The following is a 21,537-nucleotide window of genomic DNA, read 5'->3' on the forward strand; positions in this document are numbered from 1 at the left end:
TTACCTTTTAAACTGTTTTTTGTTTTCTTTTGTTTTTTTTTCTGTTTGTTTGTGTTTTTTTTTGGCTGCACTGCACGGCATGGGGGATGTTAGTTCCCCGACCAGGGATCGAACTCGTGCCCCCTGCAGTGGAAGCACAGAGTCCTAACCACTGGACCACCAGGGACGTCCTTAAACTTTTAATCTGGTAGGAATGCTTTGCTGTTTAAAGATGGTTGAAGGGTATTTAAAAGATACTTCAAAAAGACTGTTAGAAATCAGTTCAAAACTGATATATTAACTGTACTATATCTCAGGCTCATAGCTGATTTTTAAATAAACTTTAGTTTTAAATGAGCTTAAGTTTTCTCTTGTGGCAAAGACCACCAGGAAAAGAAAAGTTTTATAGTATAAAAATGCCATTGGTTGAAAAAAGGGTATTTTTAAAGTATTTGTTCTCTTCTTTTGATGAAGAATTATAGACCTTTATTATTAAAGGGAAAAAATCGTGTCTTTTTTAAAAGAGGTTGCAGAGATATAGTCCTAGCAGGCATATACACTATACATTTAGTGTGCTACATCTCTAAAAATGCATTAGTGTATACAGTTTTAAAGTGTTTTTGCTCTTTCTTGTATTAGAAGGAAATAAATTTTACCTGCCATATATTATGGACTATAAGATATTTTGAGGGGATTTTGTTTTCATAATCTTTACTATATTTTCATGCCTAGAAATTATAAAGAAATTAGAAATCACATATAAAATCTTACTGTTAAATTTTATTATTTGACTTGGCTCTCATTGAATCCAAACCATCCTTTTATGCAGTGCTAATTATTTAGAGTCTCAGCTTTGCTCTTGAGTTAGCAGTACCTGATCAACTTTCCAACTGTAAAACAGTTTGAAAATCAAATGTAGCTTACATGCAAGACCCAACAAAATTAAAAGTGTTAAGTACGTTTTGGCAGTTCACTTTTATTATGCCCAGTCCTCAAATGTACCAGCAGATAATCATCTGAATGTTAGTTATTTTTCACATGCTTATGTGATCACACAAAAAGTACATGCTAAAAAGAAGCAGATGGTGACAGATGGGGAAGGTTGAATAAGGTGGTTTTGGAAACCTAGAGAAATGCACTTCTGTAATAGTGTAAAAATAAAAATTATTTGATAATCAAGTTAGAACTAACAAAAAGATTGCAAAAAATGACTTGATTGTTGGGAAATACATAGTATCTAGTTGTGGTTGCTGTTCAGGAAAAAAGTGTATATAATTTTATTTCATATGTGTAAAATACTGTTTTTCAGTGGCTGAAAATGGATTTTTTGATGTATTCCTAGTTTTCAGAACCTCATTTTTGGAAAACATTTACTTGGTATCATTTTATTCACTTTTCTTTTGAAGCCTACTAGCCTTAATATCTTTTATAATATGTATTTTGACAATATCTGAAGTAGACGAATATTTTTATAACTATTTTTAAAATTTATTTATTTTATTTATTTATTTTTCGTTCCATTGGGTCTCCATTGCTGCGCATGGGCTTTCTCTAGCTGTGGTGAGCGGGGGCTACTCTTCGTTGTGGTGTGTGGGCTTCTCATTGCAGTGACTTGTCTTGTTGCAGAGCATGGGCTCTAGGCATGAGGGCTTCAGTAGTTGTGGCACGCGGGCTCTAGAGTGCAGGCTCAGTAGTTGTGGTGCATGGGTTTAGTTGCTCCGCGGCATGTGGGATCTTCCTGGACCAGGGCTTGAACCCATGTCCCTGAATTGGCAGGCGGATTCTTAACCACTGCGCCACCAGGGAAGTCCTTGATAACTATTCTGATACAAAGATTTGCTTAAAGTCATTGTGATTCTATATAGATAATAGCACAGATGGAAATTAAATTCTATGTAAATGAAAGGCCAAAAGGATACAATAACTTCTTCAGAATGGGTTGAGAGAATCATGTAAATTAAGGGTGAAGGTAGTTTGTAGTATGGAGGGTAGTGTACATGGGGGGAGTAGTTAGAACCAAACTCGATTTAAGAGTACTAAATGGAATTTTATTTATTTATTTTAAATACAACAAAGAATAAATGAAAAAGACAATTTTATGGGCTCTATCAATATTATCTTTAGGGAATCTTAAAATAAATGAATGAGGTTAAAGTTATATATGTTTGTACATTTCATCTATAGATAAAAATAGTAGCACACATAGTTGCATTTTCATACCCTTGGACAAAATTCTACTGGTTCTAACATATTATGAAACTAAATCTCAAATTCTAAGCTTTTTGTAAAAATTAAAAGTTATTTTAGTAGCTTTCCCCAAACTGTATACATTCCTAATATTTTATTTAATTGTTAATGATTCATGTAACAATTATCCTCTTGAGGTGTTTTTGAAAACTGTCATCTTCCTGATGGTTCTGAAAAGGTCTCATCACCAATATTAAGGGGAAAATTAAGTAAATGAGCACAGTGATTAGTTCAGACAGAAGTTGTCTGCTTTATAGTTAGAATTTATATTTAAGAAATTCTGTCATGAGTTGGCTGACTGTTCATACTGTTTCTCGATAATATTAAAAAACATTCCATTTTGCTATACACCTGAAACTAACACAACATTGTAAATCAACTATATTTCAATTTAAAAAAATTTCATAGTAAAAAAAAATCTCATTTTGTCCCCAAATTGGATATTGTTTAAATATGAACAAAAAGGATATTTTTAGTTCAATGTTAATGTCTCTCAACATTTATAAGTAGCAGCTTTTACTTCCCTAGAGTTCTGTCAGTTTTTATAGTAGCTATTTTTCACCTAAGTTCTTTTCAGTGTTATATAGTCTTTTGGTTTTAACAATCAGAATATTTGCATTCAGTACTTTGGAATGATCCTAATTTAAGCACAGAGTTTAATTTTAAATTCTCTGCAACATAAGAACATATACAAAACTAACCCTAACTGGGAACACTAGTGATTACCTATAGTGTTTTACAATGGCCATTTTTACTTTGGTTACAAAGACCCAGTTTCTTAGAATCCCATATTGTTTGTTGCTTCAAGATAAAAAGGAAGTATAGAAATCTCTGGGAAGATATGCATAAGTATGATTTAATCACCAATATTGTATCCATTTAGCTTTTCTCCTTGTCAGGAATGTTGCCTGTTCTAGGCAGAGAATGCTTTTGAAAGTACGATGTTAGCTGCATGCAAGTACTTGTGTCTGCATGCTAGGAGGTAGCCATAAAACTTACAGCATCTTAATGCAGAACAAATGGCACTTACAGTTTCAGTCTCTTTAGAATCATTAGAGTGGTTGAAAACTGGATAGAGAGTATATATTTATGACGAAAATACCAATAAACCATGGAATTCATAATTCTTATGAAATATGTAGTTCTACTGAAGCTGCAATACATTTTAGAATCTGAATTAGAAGATTTGTAGTTCATTTTTTTAGCAAATTCCTGTGATGTTAGGAATATTAAAGGATTTCTGTAAATTATAAAGTATATAAATGTGTGTTTATATATAAAACACACATATAAGTTACCTGAAATATAAGGTTACCAGAAAAAAAATGTTTTTGAATTAGCGGTAAATTGGTTCATCCAAGTTCGCAGTTTAGTTTCACAACATAGGTGTACAGACAGTTTGTTTAGATGTTTAATTTTTTCCCCCATCTGTTCTGTCAGGATTATTGATTGAGCAGTAAGCCACTCCAGGGCATACATAGCCTCCTCATAACTGCTTGCCTTGAGTGCATTGTGTGGCCTGGCGAACAAGCTGAGGAAGGTGTTCCTTCAGCTTCCCAGTAAATCTTAATTGGTAAAAGAATATTGAAATGAGTATGTTTTTTGAAAGTACCCAGTAGCCAAATATTTACATTGGGAACTTTAATTGATGGTATCATTTTAAAATATATAATTTATTATTTAATGTCATCCTTTGAAATTAATAACCATTCAAGAGCTGTTCATGGTGATTTTTTAAACTCATCTGCGTTTTGATAAGTAGAAATATCTACATTAAATGTTATCAAATATTAATCAATATTGCCAGAACATTTAATAGTAATTGATAACCTGCTGTGACTTCCTTGAGTCTTAGATTTTATTATATCATAAAGTGAAGCAATCTCTGGCTTCTAGTGGAAACATTGAAACTAAGCTTTTTTTCCTAGAGCTTGTGCTCTGTTGGGGTGTTTATTGATATGACCTCTTGTCATTTTTTAACATTTACATTCTTTTAGTGTTCCAAATCCCCACTTGTTCTTTATCTCTGTTTGGGCATTTGTGTTAAATGTACTTATAAAGTGAAGCTATATCTATGGTTACAGAGGACAGTAGGTGTAGAAGGAAATACTAAATGTCTGCATTCATATTTAAAGTTGATTTTAGTTTAAACATCAGTGACATTGATTTCATGGAAAAGAGACACTGTCTTTAGTTTAATTCTTCAGGATAAGTCTTTCAGTGGATTATTTCTTTAGGAGCAGGTTTTGACCTGCATTTATATCTAGATTATATGATAAATTGCATTTTAATGGAGTTGAAATGTAACTTACCATTGTTGTACCTCTACATTGCCATTTATTCTACTGGTTGGATCAACCCTCATGATAACCATGAAGTAGATTAGCCTTTTTGCTAGGGAAAAAAAAAATCGTCAGAGGTAACCAGAAGGAATTGCAACTCTTAGGTTAAAGAATGTAAATTTTATATATTACTAGGCTGTGGATTTTAATTTCACTCTGGAATTTCTACATTATTTCAAAGTATTGTATTTTGAAATAATTTAGATATAAGGAGAGAGAAAAGCCGTTGTATGAACAGTGGTAACATGTTTTTTATTATATAGCCACATGTAGAATATTATAATCACTTTTATTTTTATTTCTTGTGTATTTCATCTTCCAGCTGTCTTGAGGTAGGAGTTGAACAGAAATCTTTCTTTTTAATTGATAGCAAAGACTCTTAGATAAAGAGGCCTGGCTGAGTTGTTGGGGTATTTTCTCCTCAACATTGCCTAAGTTTTACATGTCAGTAAGATAATACATTACATCAGATTTGTTTAGTACAAAGTAATACAGCAAACAGCTCTAATTGTAGCATTATGTATGTATATTTCAATGAAACCTCGTATGTTCAAAAGCAAAACCGCATATCTTGAGAATCAGTGTTCGTTTTACAAAGCTAAATAAAATATATTTTATTTTATCAAGCAGATTTTTTTACAATGCAGTTTTATTTTTCAGTTGCTTATTTCTCTTCAAAAATAAAACCCTTTTTTTATGTACTCACTTTCCCTTCTGGCTGCAAACCAGGTATTTAAACAAAAATAAAGGATTGCCAGTTTTGCCAGCTGGGGATGAGAACCCGGCTGGTGAAATGTGGGTTCGGGAGGCAGTTAATCCAGCTTTTATGCTTTTTATGGTTTTATGAAAAAAGAGGTTAAAAGCTACATTTGGCTCTTTATTGTATGTACCACTGTTTTGTTGCTGTTGTAGGAATGCAGTAAAAGGTTACTTAGATTTAAAAAATTTTGTTATTAGGTAAAATCTTGCGTCTATTAGATAAAGGCCTACAAACAGTACATTCTACTAATTGGATATGGGAGAGATTCAAGAGTCACTGGTATTTAAAAATTATATATACAGTATTTCCTTTAAGTACACAAGTAGAATTCCTTCTACTTCAAGTTGTTTCTTGTTTTCTGTATGTTCTCACATTACTCATTTCAAACAAGTAGAAATTTTAAATATTTTTGGCTAAAGATAGAAACTAGAATTTATTATTTTCCCCAAAAACATCTTGCTTAGTTTGTTATTTACAAAAGGGTTTTGGAAAAATTTAGAAACTGGACTTATGTTTATATATTGCCAATGCAGTTTCTAGTTGTCTTTAGCCACGAAACAATGATACAATTGAATTAATACTAGGGATGTAATGTACAATATGATAAATATGGTTAACATGCTGTATGTTACATATGAAAGTTGTTAAGAGAGTAAACCCTGAGTTCTCATCACAAGGAAAAAAAATTTTTTCTAATTCTTTAATTCTGTTTCTGTATGAGATGATAGATGTTCATTAAAGTTATTATAGTAATCATTTCATGATGTATATAAGTTAAATCATTATGCTGTACACCTTAAACTTACACAATGCTGTATATCAGTTATCAAGCTGTATGTCAATTATGTCTTGGTAAAACTGGAAGAAAACAATCTTTTCGTAGCATTTGAAAACACTATTAAATAGATCTTTAGGTAACATAGTTTTTTTCTTAAAATTAAATTCTCCACCTTTAAATACCCTGTCTACCAAAGTGCCTTTCATAGTATTTATAGTAATCATAGTGTAGCTGTCAAAAATATTATGTGCGTTTTACGAAATTATTAGTTAAATTTTAAATAAAAGTCACATAGGTGTAATCTTCAACAACATACTTACTTAGCTCAAACTAAGAAAGTTTAAAACATGAGTACTACTTTGTTCTGTATCAAATTCTCTCCAATGTCATCAATTATAAGATTTTTCTGATTGATTAATTTCATGTATATGGTTTTCTTGATCTGTTTATCCCAAAGCTAAGAGGATCAGATAAAGTAAGCTTTAAGATTATTCAAATATAGTATCTTAAAATAAAATATTGAAAGATCCAAATAGATAAAGAAAATTCCATTGGATGAGGAACATATACAGTAGAAGGGTAAATCAGATTTTACCTTTCTGGGACAAATGGCACGTCATCATGTTTCAGTTTGAACAGGTTGTTCTAACATAGCCTAACTTATACTTGCGTATTGTTTCTTACTAAATTTATTTTACATGTAATGTGTTTTGGGAAATAAATTTAAGGTCATATACCCTACAAATATTGAGTCCATAATTTTTATTGTTTGTGTTTAATAGAAATTGTTGTGAGGTAGTTAAACTTTGGATACTAAAGTTTATTACAACCCAAACAGTAAATCTTTATATTCACCTGTTGCTTAAATATTTCCTGAAAGAGTTTAAACATTTAGGGGCCTCCAAAAGTTTTTATATTTATTTTCATGGTTGTCATGCCCTGGACTCTTCTCTAGTACATTGCATTTGTTTATTCCTATCATTCAGTGTTTGATTTGTAGTAGTTGGTTCTTCTCAGTACAAGAATGTGGTAGACACATTATGTTCTCTATAATCAGCACAGTTTAGCTCTAAGTTGTTACTTAAAGTCCATGTTAGTGGAACCAGAATGAAAAATTAAGTAGGCCTAAATGAAAATATGCAAATAGTTTTCATTTGATCCTTAGGGCACTCATACATTCATTTACTTAGAATCTGTTGCAATACCTTTTTTGGTACCCAGTCATTTCTGGATATATATTGAACATTTCACATATTTGGTGTAATTTATATCTTTTGTAGGATGCTTCATAATTTAAATGTCAAGATCTCAGAATAGCCTACCTAGGTTATGTAAAAATCTTATGTTTTATAAATAATACTTTAAAAGCTAACGTGTAAAAATTGATCTTTTACTGGTTTCACTTTTAGGTGTTAGAAGATAATGACTATGGCCGAGCCGTGGATTGGTGGGGCCTTGGGGTTGTCATGTATGAAATGATGTGCGGGAGGTTACCTTTCTACAACCAGGATCATGAGAAACTTTTTGAACTAATTCTAATGGAAGACATTAAATTTCCTCGAACACTCTCTTCAGATGCAAAATCATTGCTTTCAGGGCTCTTGATAAAGGATCCAAATAAACGGTAAGCCGCAAATAACACACAGTGAGTTACTGATGAATGTGGTTAGGAATTGTGATATGGAAATTAATTCAAATATAACTGACTCCAAGAAGCAATGTATTTGGTGTAGACATCTTCCTACTGAGACACTGACTTATTTTTAACTGCATAATATAGAACATTTAAAAAATTCCCTCAACTCTTTCCTAACTTGGAAATTTTATACAGATTTTACCACATAAAGATTTTGAGAGTTTTATGAACAAACACTTTCTTAATTGCCATGGTGCTTGCTATTGTGGGGATAGGAGGATCCCTTTTTTCCTTTCAGTCTCTGGGCTTTATATTTCTGCTGATTTACATTATAAAACAGATAGAACTGTCTCTATACTCTCCTCCCACACGTATGTATGTTAACATATCTAACTACTTTTTTTGTTTGTCTTTGAAGATAATTCTTTTCCACGCATGGCTGAAAGGGCTAATGGCAAAAAGTGTCTTTGCATACTTTGTATTTCTATTTTTGTAACTATAGCTATGACCTGAGGAATCCTACAGCTCTTTGCTTAATGAGCTGTAGTATTCATTGTTCATGTTTATATATTTATTTACACATACATTTTATAAGTCCTACATGAAATGAGTATTAATTTTAAAATATCCCTTAATATATGTGTTTGTATATACATGTGTATATTCTTTGTTCCAGTAGATATATACGCATATCAATATGTCTCTGAAAATCTCTTAGCCCTTAAGCGTCTTAAGGGTAGGCCATTTCATATATTGTTTAATCTTTTGTAACACCTCACATAATTTTTGTTAATGTTCTGTTTGTGGTTGATGCTCAGTATGTATTTGTTGACAGACTGAATTAATGAGTGAAGGAATAAATGAATTTTAAATTGTGGGCTTTGTCTACCTTAGAGATGGTTTCCATCACATACTTCTAGCTTTTAAATTTGTGAGGAACATGATTTTACCTTCAGCAGAAATAAGCAAACATAATAAAAGACGTGCCACCTTTATGCTTTGTGAAGAACCATTCAAACATGTTTCATAATTCTAGTAACTGAAACCTTACCTTATATTTATAAAGTGAATTTGTGTTCTTTGTCAGGACATTTGCACATCTCTTGTGTCCCTTGCTTTTTAGTAGCCTGTGGAGTAGGTAGGATAGATATTATTCTCATTTCCATTTGACAGCAGAAAATGAGGCCTAGGGAGGGTTACGTGATTTATCCTAGTTCTCACAGAAAATTCCTGCAGAACAAGAATAGAAATCAAGTTTATACTTGCCTATTTGATATTTCTCTTGTATCTTCTTTACAGTGCACCGTTTTCTTAGTTTAGGTTTTAAAATGTATTCCATTTGATGTGATTGTTTCACAACTATTGTAGCAAGTGGTACTGGCAATAGATAATCTTTATATAGAGCTAGGATTTCAATTTTATCTAGTTGAGTTTTGGATCTAATATTTGCCTTAGATTTCAAGGGCAGTGAATTTTTAACCCATCTTTTTCTGACTCCTTCTGGTTTTCATGTCTATATCTCATTCATTTTTTTATTGTCATTTCCCACCCTCCACCCGCACCCTACCCCCTGTGGATAGCACGTAGTAGGCACTTAATAATTGTTGAATACACGTGAGGTAAATTTCTAGAATGTTAGTGGCCTGGTATGTAGGACAACTCCTAAAGTTTTGTCTACCCAGAGGTTGATATTGTCTAAAGAGAAGATGTGGTATTTTTAACTATCTGTTATTTCCTTTTAAGGTAAATATGTCAAGCCCCTCCACTGCTACATTAAAATATTGGGAATGCAAGGATAAATAAAATGGGTAATCTCTGCTCTAGTTGTTCATAGAATAATGTAGGGCACAAAACATGTATTCACAGATGCTCAGGTTAAACTACGTACAAATGCTTTTGAAATTATTAGCTGTTAAGGGGATTGGAAAACTTGAGCTGGCTTATGAAGGAGTTGCAATTTGCAGTGGCTTTCATGAAGAGAATTTTACATGTAAATAACAGCTAGAATTGCAAATGAACGTGGCATTTGAGAAGTTCAGCAACTGGAGTGTAGAATATGAGTTGGGTAACATTGGCAGATGAAGCCGATATGTTAGATTGTAAGGACCTTATCTTTCTTAGAAAATATTTAATCTTTATTCAGAAGTGCATGAGAAGCCACTGAATTATTAAAAGTAAGGGATGGTGTAATCAGGTCTGTGTTACGAAAAGGTAACTCAGGGAGCTTTGTCATGGATAGATTAGAACAGTGAAGCGCCAGTGGCATGTAGGCAGAGTAATTAAGAATACATATGGAATTGTCCAGATAAGAGATGGAGTCCTTCCTAAAGCAGTTCTAAAGAGTGCTAAATAGAAGTTTGTGAATGATTAAATAGAAATGGTGAGGAAGGGGAAGGAGTCAGGATACCTCTGAGGTTTCCAACTTGGATGACTAGTTTGGAGAATGGAATTATTATTAACAGAGAAGGAGTACAGGCAAAGGAGGAGGCTTGATGGGGTGGATGTTGATATTAGTTTTGCTATACCGAGTCTGAGGTTTCTATAGAAAACCTAGATGTCAAGCAGGCAGCTGAAAATAGTACCAGTGCTTAATAGAAACACAATAACTAATTTTCTCTGGGTATATGTCCAGGAGTGGGATTGCTGGGTCATATGGTCAAACTAAAAACTATTTTTAGTTTTTTAAGAAACCTCCATACTGTTCCCCATAGTGGCTGTACCAGTTTACATTCCCACCAACAGTGTAGGAGGGTTCCCTTTTCTCCACCTCCTCTCCAGCATTTATTGTTTGTAGATTTTTTGATGATGGCCGTTCTGACCGGTGTGAGGTGATACCTCATTGTAGTTTTGATTTGCACTTCTCTAATAATTAGTCATGTTGAGCATCTTTTCACATGTTTATTGGCCATCTGTATGTCTTCTTTAGAGAAATGTCTATTTAGGTCTTCCGCCCATTTTTTTTATTGGGTTGTTTGTTTTTTTGATACTGAGCTGCATGAGCTGTTTGTATATTTTGGAGATTAATCCTTTGTCCATTGCTTCATTTGCAAATATTTTCTCCCATTCTGAGGGTTGTCTTTTCATTTTGCTTATGGTTTCCTTTGCTGTACAAAAGATTTTAAGTTTCATTAGGTCCCATTTGTTTATTTTTGTTTTTATTTTCATTACTCTAGGAGGTGGGTCAGAAAAGATCTTGCTGCAATTTATGTCAAGGAGTGTTCTGCCTATGTTTTCCTCTAAGAGTTTTATACTGTCCGTCCTGACATTTAGGTCTTTAATCCATTTTGAGTTTATTTTTGTGTATGGTGTTAGGGAGTGTTCTAATTTAATTCTTTTACATGTAGCTGTCCAGTTTTCCCAGCAAAGATGAACTTATTTGCAAAGCAGAAATAAAGACACAGATTTGGTATCCACAAACTTATGGATACCAAGGGCGGAAGGATGGGGTGGGATGAATTGGGAGATTGGGATTGACATATATACACTACTATGTATAAAAGAGATAACTAATGAGAACCTACTGTATAGCACAGGGAACTCTATTCAATGCTTTGTGTGACCTAAATGGGAAGGAAATCTAAAAAAGAGGGGACATATGTGTACGTATAACTGATTCACTTTGCTGTACAGAAGAAACTAACACAACATTGTAAAGCAGCTATACTCCAATAAAAATTAATTTAAAAAAAAGAAACACAAAACTGAATATTTGGATTTGAGATCTGTAGATATCTAGGAGGTAGCTGGAGCCATGAGAATAGTGAAAAGAATAGAATATAAAAAGAAGGCAGCCTAGGACAGAGTCTTGGGAAATGTCAAAATTTAAGAGGTAGAAAGAAAAGAGCCAACAAAAGGACGCTTCCAAAAGTCTTTGCAAACGTAATCAAAGCTAGCACTATAGTATACCTCTTTATTATTCCTATTCAACTATTTTAAATACTGCCTGAATTTCTCTGATACTCTTTACCGAATTGCTATCAGTTCCATCAAAGAGTCAGCTCTCATCTTGCTTTTATTTCTTATTCTGCATTGCGTTATGATTATTCTATCAGTATCTCCTTTAGCCTCCTATGCAAATTTTGTAGGAAAAGCATGACCTCATGTTGCATTCAATAACACAAGGAAAATGTGAATTAGATGTTGTTTCTAGTTATGAAGAATCCATAGTAGCTGAGGATTTTAGTTTGGCTTTCTGATATGGGAATTTGGTATTCTTAGACAAAAATATCTTAATGTAAATTATATTTTGATATAATTTTGAAGTTTTAAATTGTATATTAGGGAGTCATTGACGTTGAAATTTTTGACAGTTTCACACTTTGAAGAAGCTTGTGTTAAAGAATCTCTACCAACTTCTAAAATGGCAGCCTAAGATTATATTCTTAGTCTTTGTATAGCATTCATGGCCGATACTTTAATTTTGTATGTATTTGATAAATATAGATTAAATGCTGTCTATGTCCAAAGCCAAACTATTGCTAGAGAATTGAGGGGTGGCATAAAAATGAAAAACTGAAGCTGAATTAAAACCTTTTAATTACAAAAATGATTACGGTTCTCCATTCCAACTCCTACCTCATCCATCATCTCATATATATAATTAAGATTGAAAACAGTATTGAAATAAACAATAACATAAATGTAAGAAAATACAATGAACTGCTGATTTTTCTTGTGCATACTACTTTAATGCATACTTTGAAATGTTGAATAATTCTTTTCAGAAGCCTGTGTCTTGGTGTTTCTGCTTTCCTGGCTCCCTAAGCACAAGCTTTAAAATGCTTTTTGGATAATCCAGTACTGAACTCTCCCCTCCAAAGAATTTGCATTCTACCAGGAGAGAGACATATACAACTTGAAATAGAATGAAAAAGAGTGAGGCCAGGGAGTCAAGTGCCGAGTGTTAACTAAGTATAGATTTGCCAGTCTGAAAGTTGCAAATATGCATGCAACTATTATGATCTGATCCAATCTAAAAGTTCCATATCAGGAGTGTAGTTTATTCTGTATGAATCTTGAGCTAGGAGACCTAGATAGTGGGAACTATAGGATCATCACTACAGATATTCAGATATCAGCTAATTGTTTTGTTTTCCATTCTGACAGTGTGTCAGAGGATCCTGGATTCTTCCCAGTCATGTATTTCTTATACCTAATAATAACCAGAATTCATTAAAATTGTATAATTGTTTGTTTTCTATGACCTACTTGTGTTTCTTCTTACTCAGTGTTGTGTTGGGAGTTGAAATGTACCAGTTTAGAATAGCCAATTGTTAAATTTGAAAAATTTTGTGAGCAGGTTGTTGAATACAATCATTATTAAATATTAAATTATATAAACTTACAGTTAAATCAGGAACATTAAAATCACGGGTAAAAAATACTCAAAACTCATCACTCTTTAATAATGTTGTTAAATTTTACTCTTATCTATGCTTTTGAGGTTACTTATCTATTTTGCTTATATATTTTGAGGTTAGAAATATTATATAATGTTTTACTTCCACACATCTTGTATCAGTAAAAATAATAATATATATAAAATGCATTATATTGTATATGCATAATTTCCCTCAGAGAGCTGATTGTTAAGCATTTACCAGCACATATCATTCCTAACGATGAGTAAAATCAAATAAAACTTGCTGTATCAAATTCAGATTTAAATAGATTTCCTTTCTTTTCCTCTTTCTTTCCCTGTCCTTTCTTTTTTTCTCTTTTTCCTCTTTCCCTCCCACCTTACTTCCTTCTCTGTTTTTTTTCTGTTTCTCTCATCCTTTCTTCATAGTGACTAGTAGGTACTGTGTGAAACTGAGAAAGCTAGAAAGCACCTGAATTTCAGATTGTGTCAGGTATCAGTTGAATAACATTTCCTTCAAAGATGGGGTGGGAGTATTCTAAATTTTTAATTTATATTGAAACTTGCATAGCATATTATATTGCAGTGATATTTCATAGATTAAATTTATCATTTCTGTGAAAATTCATTTGAGATATGAAAATACTCCATGAGTTTCTGTCTGTTAGCAATGCTCTCCAAATTGTTTTTTCTAAGTAATTATCTAGTCTTTTCAGAATTTATGTTAACAAGGGTACATTTTGACTAAAGTCGTTCTAAAATAAATTTGGTTTATAGAATTGACAATACCATTTATTGTGCTAGGTACTTATGTTATTTCTAACCCTTGCAATAATCCACCAGGCTGGTATTATTAATCCCATTATACAGATGAGAAAACTGAGATTAAGCAACTTTTTTATTGTCATATATCTCATAAATTTCTGAGCCGATTGCCTGTTTCAGGTTTGTCTCCAAAGCCTATGCTCTTTTCAAATACCATACTGTCCTGAGGCTAGTTCTTATTAATAGCATATTAGGAAAATTAGATCTTACAATAAAAGCTTTTTATTTTTATGGCTATTTATCACAAGAACTATTTACACACAGAAAATTACATTTCACAAAAACTTTGTAGTTATGCATTCAGCTTATGTAAACGTTTTATACTCATTTAATTTTATTTCTGTCCTCGCAGCCTTGGTGGAGGACCAGATGATGCAAAAGAAATTATGAGACACAGTTTCTTTTCTGGAGTAAACTGGCAAGATGTGTATGATAAAAAGGTAGGTTATCTTCATGGCATAGTGTTTATATATTTTGGTTAAAATGAATTTACAGCAAAAAAAATTTTAAGTGAATAAAAGTGAATGATGTAATTATATTTTTCATTTTTACTCAGTCATTTAATTGAATGTAGGACTCCTTAGCACAAAATTTTCTTGATAGTTTTGACTCCCGAAATGCATTTTGAAATTTTATTCAATGTGATCAAACAGTTTTTCTTTTTTATCACAATAATTTGTTAGTTTGCTTCTCATCATTTCCTTAATTCATAAAAAATAAAGGCACCGATGTTATGTTATTCTTCAGGAAAATTAACTTGCAAAACAATCATAATTTTAAAACTTTGTCTCTATGCCTTTCATTTTAAAGTGAGCTCTTATTTATTTATACAATTTATTATTTTAAAAGGAATTTAAAGCAATTTAGTTTTAATATTTAACCAAGTAATAAATTTATTTGTCTTCTTTGGAACATCTCTGTTATTTGAAACAGAACTTAAAGACCCAGAGAATGGATGCTACAAATTATATAATTTTATTTTTACTGTAATCTGCTTAGTACTTGTTTTTAATACTGCAGTGTTTAAGTTTAGGAACAGGAAATTATTTTGTTTGTTCTATCTTTTAAATTTTTTTAATTTTATTTTTACTACTTCAGATATTGTTAGTACAGACACTGATTTTTATATTTTGATTTTCAAATGCTCATATAAAAATTTTACTATGAAATTTTTATGTAGTTCAGCATTTGCTTAGAATTATTATCTAGTCATTTTGTGTAGTTAGTCCTTCCATTTCAATTTATTCCAGGTTTCCATATTTTTCTCTAAAACATATATCAATCAACATTTATGTAGTGTCTACTTTGTGCCAAATATTCTTCTCTATTAAACCCTAAAGATAGAATGATATCATATGAGTTATGAGGAAGTGAGATGAGTACTTCAACTGTATTATGTTACAGTAATAGGGAGTGTGGTGATTTTGTAAGCATTTACTGTAAATAGGTATTTAAAATAGTTGCACCATGTTATGATACCTCTACTCAAACTTCACTTCAATTAAACTTACATCTCTTCAGCTCGGTGCTTTGTGACCACCTAGAGGGGTGGGATAGGGAGGGTGGGAGGGAGATGCAAGAGAGAGGAGATATGGGGATATGTGTGTATGTATAGCTGACTCACTTTGTTATAGAGCAGAAACTAGCACACCATTGTGAAGCAATTATGCTCCAATAAAGATGTTAAAAAAAATTTTGAGTTTCTACCATGTATAAAGCACTGAGGTAAGTATTGGATCCTTCTCAAACCTTATGAGAAGGTTGTGACCATTCTTAAGTTTCCTCAGTGTTTATTAACTTCATGTAGACAGTTATACATCCACTTTATAACACTGATGATATTCTTTATGAGTTGCATCCATATATAGCCCCTAATGCACTATGTACTGTTTATCATGTCAGTACACTATAAAAGAACCTGAAATTGGGAGACTGGGATTGACATATATACACTAATATGTATAAAATAGATAACTAATAAGAACCTGCTGTATAAAAAAATAAATAAAATTAAATTAAAAGAAAAAAAGAATCTGAAAAGTATCAAGATCTTGGCATGTCTCCTAGAAATAATATATGGTCAGAGGTTTTCTTTGGCAGGCAAAGTTATAAGCCACAACTAAATATTCCTTTGATATACCCTGTCCAAGGAGGATTCCACCACAACCACCAACAGCAAAATATGACAGAAAGAAAAATTTCTTTAAGAGACAAATGTAGAGCACCAGTATGGCACTGCTAACCTTAAAGAAGGGGCAAAACATGGACTTTCTTCAGTCCTATTCAGAGAGTAAGATATGCTACAAAGATTTCATCATCAGCATGCAGCTTTTCATGTTAAATTGTAGTTTGGCATCATCTAGAGAACGCTCTGAGAGCCCACCTACCACACAGTGAAGAAGCAAGGCTTATCCTGTCACTGTTCCACTGGGCTCAACATGCCCAGAGCGAAGCTACTATTAAGATGTCTACTCAGGCAGCTCCCTTGTGGTGAATGGAACTGGAGAAGCCTGCAAGTAGGGTAGGAGAAGGAGCTGCCAAAGCACAGCTTTGGGTGATATATGTGAAGAAATGAGTTTAAATTGTTAGTATGTTGATAAAAATAGTTGCTACTTAATTTGAGCAAAGGTGTTAGCTATCTTGCATAAAGAAGCACAACCACAAAAATCACAAAGTTTCTACACTCATATACGCCTGCTACAGGTTTACTCTGGGGGTATGGGTAGTATACTGGATGTCAGATGAGGTACTAATGTTTTCAGCCATCTTCACACACCTGAAGAAGAACAGCGTCATAGCAGCATGCTTAAATTTTGAAACTCCTTCTAAAAGGATGTGAAAATACGATTGGTTTTATTTGGGTTTGTATTGTATCACTAACAGACAAGGAATTAATTATAGGAATGCTAATGCCAGTAGCTATTTTAATGAATTCATTTGTAATTCTAGTGTTTTCAAACATTTTTAAGGGGTCCTATGTCTTTAAAACACGTAACTTATTCATAAAAGATTAATTCATCTCTAAGATCAGGTATTTTTTTATTACAGTTTTACATGTGCTTTGGGACATTTACTATTTTTATACATTTCTTCCATGATTATTGGCCATTTTTCTATATATTGTGGCAAACCCAGAAATGAAGGCACATGTAAATATCCTGGCATCTTTAGGGGAAAGCTAAATCTCTTCCTAGGCAAAGTTAAAAGTGAATTAATCTTAATTACAAGTATCATGATGTACCACTCTAAAGAACTTGGTACTGGAAGGTGGAAATACTCATCCTGGATCTGTTTCTTCCCTCTTGTGTGGAAATGGACAAGTTGTTTTACTCCCACATAAAATTATGATCTTTGAAGTATCTTCAAGCTTTAGGATTCTCTGGTAGGATATTTCATAATATGAATTAATCTAGTTAAATTTCTATATAAGATTTATACTCAGTTTGTCAACATCTACAAAAAAGCCTGCTGGGATTTTCTGTGAGATTATGTTCAATTTATAGAAAAATCTGGGAAGAATTGGCATTTGAACATGCTATACGTCTACATTTATTTAGGTCTTCTTTAATTACTCTCAGGAATGTTTCATAATTTTCAGTGTTTAGTTCTTACCCATATTTTGTTAAATTTATCCATAAGTATTTCATGTCTTCTGATGTGGATGGTATTTTTAAATTTCATTTCCATATTGTTTGCTACCAGTAGAAATAGGCTTGATTTTTGTATATTGACCTTGTATCCTACAAGCTATTAGTTTTAGTAGCTTTTTTTGTACATGACTTAGAGTTATCTAAATAGATGATCATATCTTCTATAAATAAAAAGTTTTACTTCATTTTCAATCTGCACGTATTTTATTTATTTATTTTGCCTTATTATATTGGCTAGGACCTTTCTACAAAGTGGAATAGAAATGATGAGAGTTGACATCCTGGCTTTGTTTCTAATCTTAGGGAGAAAACATTTTTTACCATTAAATATGACATTAATCACATCTAGCACCTAAATCTTCATTACTAAATGTCATTCTCCAGTAAAAAGAACCAAGGTTATTTGGAGAAGTAGTTGATCCCACAGCTGGGATGGGGAAAATAAAAGAAGAGCCCAAGGAATTTTGTGGTACCAGAAAATTAAAAAACGAAGGTAGATGGAAAAAGGTGCATGTTTGTACGACACAGGAGCCAACCTTAAATAATTCCCAGTGGTGAAAGCTGGGACAATTTCAGTAGCAAAACAAATATTGTATATGACCAAAAAGATAAGATACATATCCATGAGTCTATACTGCAGAAATTAATGATTGAACAAATAGATAAAATATTGAGAACAGACATGTCTTCATTGTAGGTGAATTCCGGTTAATAAATGTAGAAGGAATCAGGGAAATAGAAAATTACCATTAAAACACCAGAGTGTTTTACCATTACCATTAAAACACCAGAGTAAAAACACCTGTATGCAAGATGGTAATTAAAATTACCATTAAAACACCAGAGTAAAAACACCTGTATGCAAGATTCACCAATGAATGTTAAAATTAGTGGGCAAAAGTTTAAGAAGGAGGATATTTGCATGGTGTCAACATATCTTTCCCCAAATACTTATTTACAAAGATTAAAAGAGTAATTTTACAGTAAAAAGCCCTGGCAAACACTGTCTTAAACCAAGTGATCAAGATTAATATCACCAGTAATAAGACACTGAAATCATTATAACCCATGATATGATGCCCTGAGAAGGCTGTATCACTTTTGTACTATATTCCCTCAAAATGCATAACCTCAGTATAATCATGAGAAAACCTAAGAAACCCTCAAAAGTGTCAACTTCATGAAAGGCAAGGAATGATTGTGAAACTTTCACAGATTGGAAAAGACTAAGGTGACATGATGACTAAATTCAATGTGGGATTCTAGATTGGATCTTGGAATAGAAAAGGGCCATAAGTTTAAAAACTGGTGAAATGTAAATAAATTTGGTAGTTAATACTTTTGTACCAATTTAATTTCTTAGTTTTGATAACTGTACTATGGCTATATAAACTATTAGCATCAGGAGAAGGTGTGTAAAGGGTATATGGGAACTGTTTGTACTATTTTTCTAAGTCTTTTCTAAGCCTAAAATTATTTCAGTATAACAAGTTATAAAACTTTGATCTAAGTGTAGGGTTTTTTTTTTTTTTTCTTGTGGTACGCGGGCTTCTCCCTGTTGTGGCCTCTCCCGTTGCGGAGCACAGGCTCCGTACGCACAGGCTCCGGATGTGCAGGCCCAACAGGCACGGCTCAGGGGCCCAGCCGCTCCGCGGCATGCGGGATGCGGGATGCGGGATGCGGGATCCTCCCAGACCGGGGCACGAACCCGCATCCCCTGCATCGGTAGGCCGACTCTCAACCACTGCGCCACCAGGGAAGCCCTAAGTGTAGGGTTTTTAATACCTCCTTTATTGGGTTGAGGAAGTTCCTTCCATTCCTAGTATGGTAATAGTTTTTATCATGAATAAGTGTTGAATTTTATTAAAAGTTTTTTGCATCTATTGTAATGATCATATGGTTTTTCTCCTTTATATTCTGTTAAAATGGTGAATTGTATTGATTGTTTTTCTAATGTTAAATGAACCTTCTATTCCTGGGGAAAAATCTGCTTACTTATGATATCCTTATTATGTATTGCTAGATTTGATACAATGTGTTTTTTAAAGGATTCTTTGCATGCTTAAATCATGCATGATACTGAGGCGTCATCTTCTTTTCTTAGAATGTCTTTGTATGGTTTTCATTTCAGGATCATGTTTACCTTTTTAAAATGAGGTGGGAAGTATGCCCTCCTCTTCACTTGTATGGAATTGTTTCTGTAGAATTTATATTAAATGTTCCTTAAATCTTTGGTAGAATTTACCAGTAAAGCCCCTTGGGCCTAGAGTTTTCTCATTGTTGGGAGGTTTGTAACCATGAACTTAATTATTGAATAGTTAAGGGACTCTTCTGTTTATCTGTTTTTTCTTGATTGAGTTTTGGTATTTTATGGCTTTCAAGGAATTTGTCATCTAAGTTTGCTAATTTATTGGCTTAAAAATGTTTGCAATGGGGGCTTCCCTGGTGGCGCAGTGGTTGAGAGTCTGCCTGCCGATGCAGTCTGACTGCGGATTCGTGCCCCGGTCCGGGAAGATCCCACATGCCGCAGAGCGGCTGGGCCCGTGAGCCATGGCCGCTGAGCCTGCGCATCCGGAGCCTGTGCTCCGCAACGGGAGAGGCCACAGCAGTGAGAGGCCCGCATACCGCAAATAAATATAAATAAATTAATTAATTAAATGTTTGCAATATTCTCTTTATATCTTTACAGTGTTTGTTGTATATATAGTGATGACTTCTTTTATTCCTGATATTGGTATATTGTTTTTCTGTGTTCAAAGTCATTAATTGTCATCTTTATTATTTCTTTATTCTGCTTCTTTTGAGTTGATGTTGCTTTTCTTTATCTTCTTAGGAGGAAGCTAAGATTATTGGCTTGAGACCTTTCTCTTTTTCTAACATAAGCACTTAATGCTATGTTTCTATCTAAGGACAGTTAGCCATGCTTTGCGAGTTTTGGTATGTTGTGTTTTCATTTCAAAATATTTTTAGTTCCTCTTGTGATTCCTTCTTAACTCAGGGATTATTCAGGAGAGTGTTGTTGACAATTTCCAAATATATAGATTTTTTAGACATCTTTGTTATTGATTCCTACTTATCCATGGTTGGAAAACATATTTCATATGATATTAATCCTTTAAAATTTATTGAGATTTGTTTTATGGTCGATAAAGTGGTTTATCTTGGTGTATGTTTCATACACACTTGAAAAAGATGTGTATTCTACTTACATTGCATAAAATATTCTACCAGTATCCATTTGGTCAAGATGATTGACAGTGTTATGTCTCCTACTGATTTTATGTCTACTTGTTCTATCAGTTATTGAAAAAGGATCATTGAAGTCTTTAGCTGTAATTGTGGATTTGCCTGTTTCTCTTTTTAGATCTGCTTTTTGAATTTTGAAGCTTCATTGTTAGCTGTATACATAGCAATTTAGGATTGCTATGTCTTCTTGGTGAATCTACCCTTTTTCATTATGAATGTTCTTTTATATTCGTAGCATTAATCTTTGTTTTGAAATCTACTTTGTCTGACATTAATATAAGTTCTCCAGCTTTCTTTTGAATTTGTATATTTTTCCCATCTTGTTATTTTTAACCTGTATCATTATATTTAAGTGTATTTTCTCTTAGACATGATATAGTTGACTCTTGCTTTTTTTTTTTGTTTTTTGGATTTTAATGTATGAGGATTTTATTTACAACGTTATTAACAACAACAACAAAGAAATTAAACATAGGTTACTGCAACTGATCCTGTGAGATTTAAGAAGTTCCATTTTAAATTGCCATCAAATTGTCCAAAGATATACAATGCTAAATCTGTGGTTTTCTTTATGAATGACAGTGCTCATATTTTAGGCAGTCCTTTTTTTTTTTTATAATAAATTTATTTACTTTTGGCTGCCTTGGGTCTTCGTTGCTGCACGTGGACTTTCTCTAGTTGTGGTGAGCAGGGGCTACTCTTTGTTGCGGTGCGC

General features: G+C 32.9%; 1 protein-coding gene across 2 annotated transcripts in view; it reads left to right on the forward strand.

Annotated features, from left to right (window-relative positions):
- The window catches only part of AKT3 (AKT serine/threonine kinase 3), a 396,602-nt gene that overhangs the window by 301,333 nt on the left and 73,732 nt on the right, over positions 1 to 21,537 (forward strand). For both annotated transcript variants that reach the window (XM_082663744.1, XM_082663743.1), the window contains exons 11-12: positions 7,516 to 7,730; positions 14,279 to 14,366. In XM_082663744.1, the coding sequence (XP_082519870.1) occupies positions 7,516 to 7,730; positions 14,279 to 14,366 (303 nt within the window). The remainder of the gene's footprint in view (positions 1 to 7,515; positions 7,731 to 14,278; positions 14,367 to 21,537) is intronic.

Source organism: Grampus griseus (genome assembly GCF_964374135.1).
Source record: "Grampus griseus genome assembly, chromosome: 1".
NCBI lineage: Eukaryota > Metazoa > Chordata > Mammalia > Artiodactyla > Delphinidae > Grampus > Grampus griseus.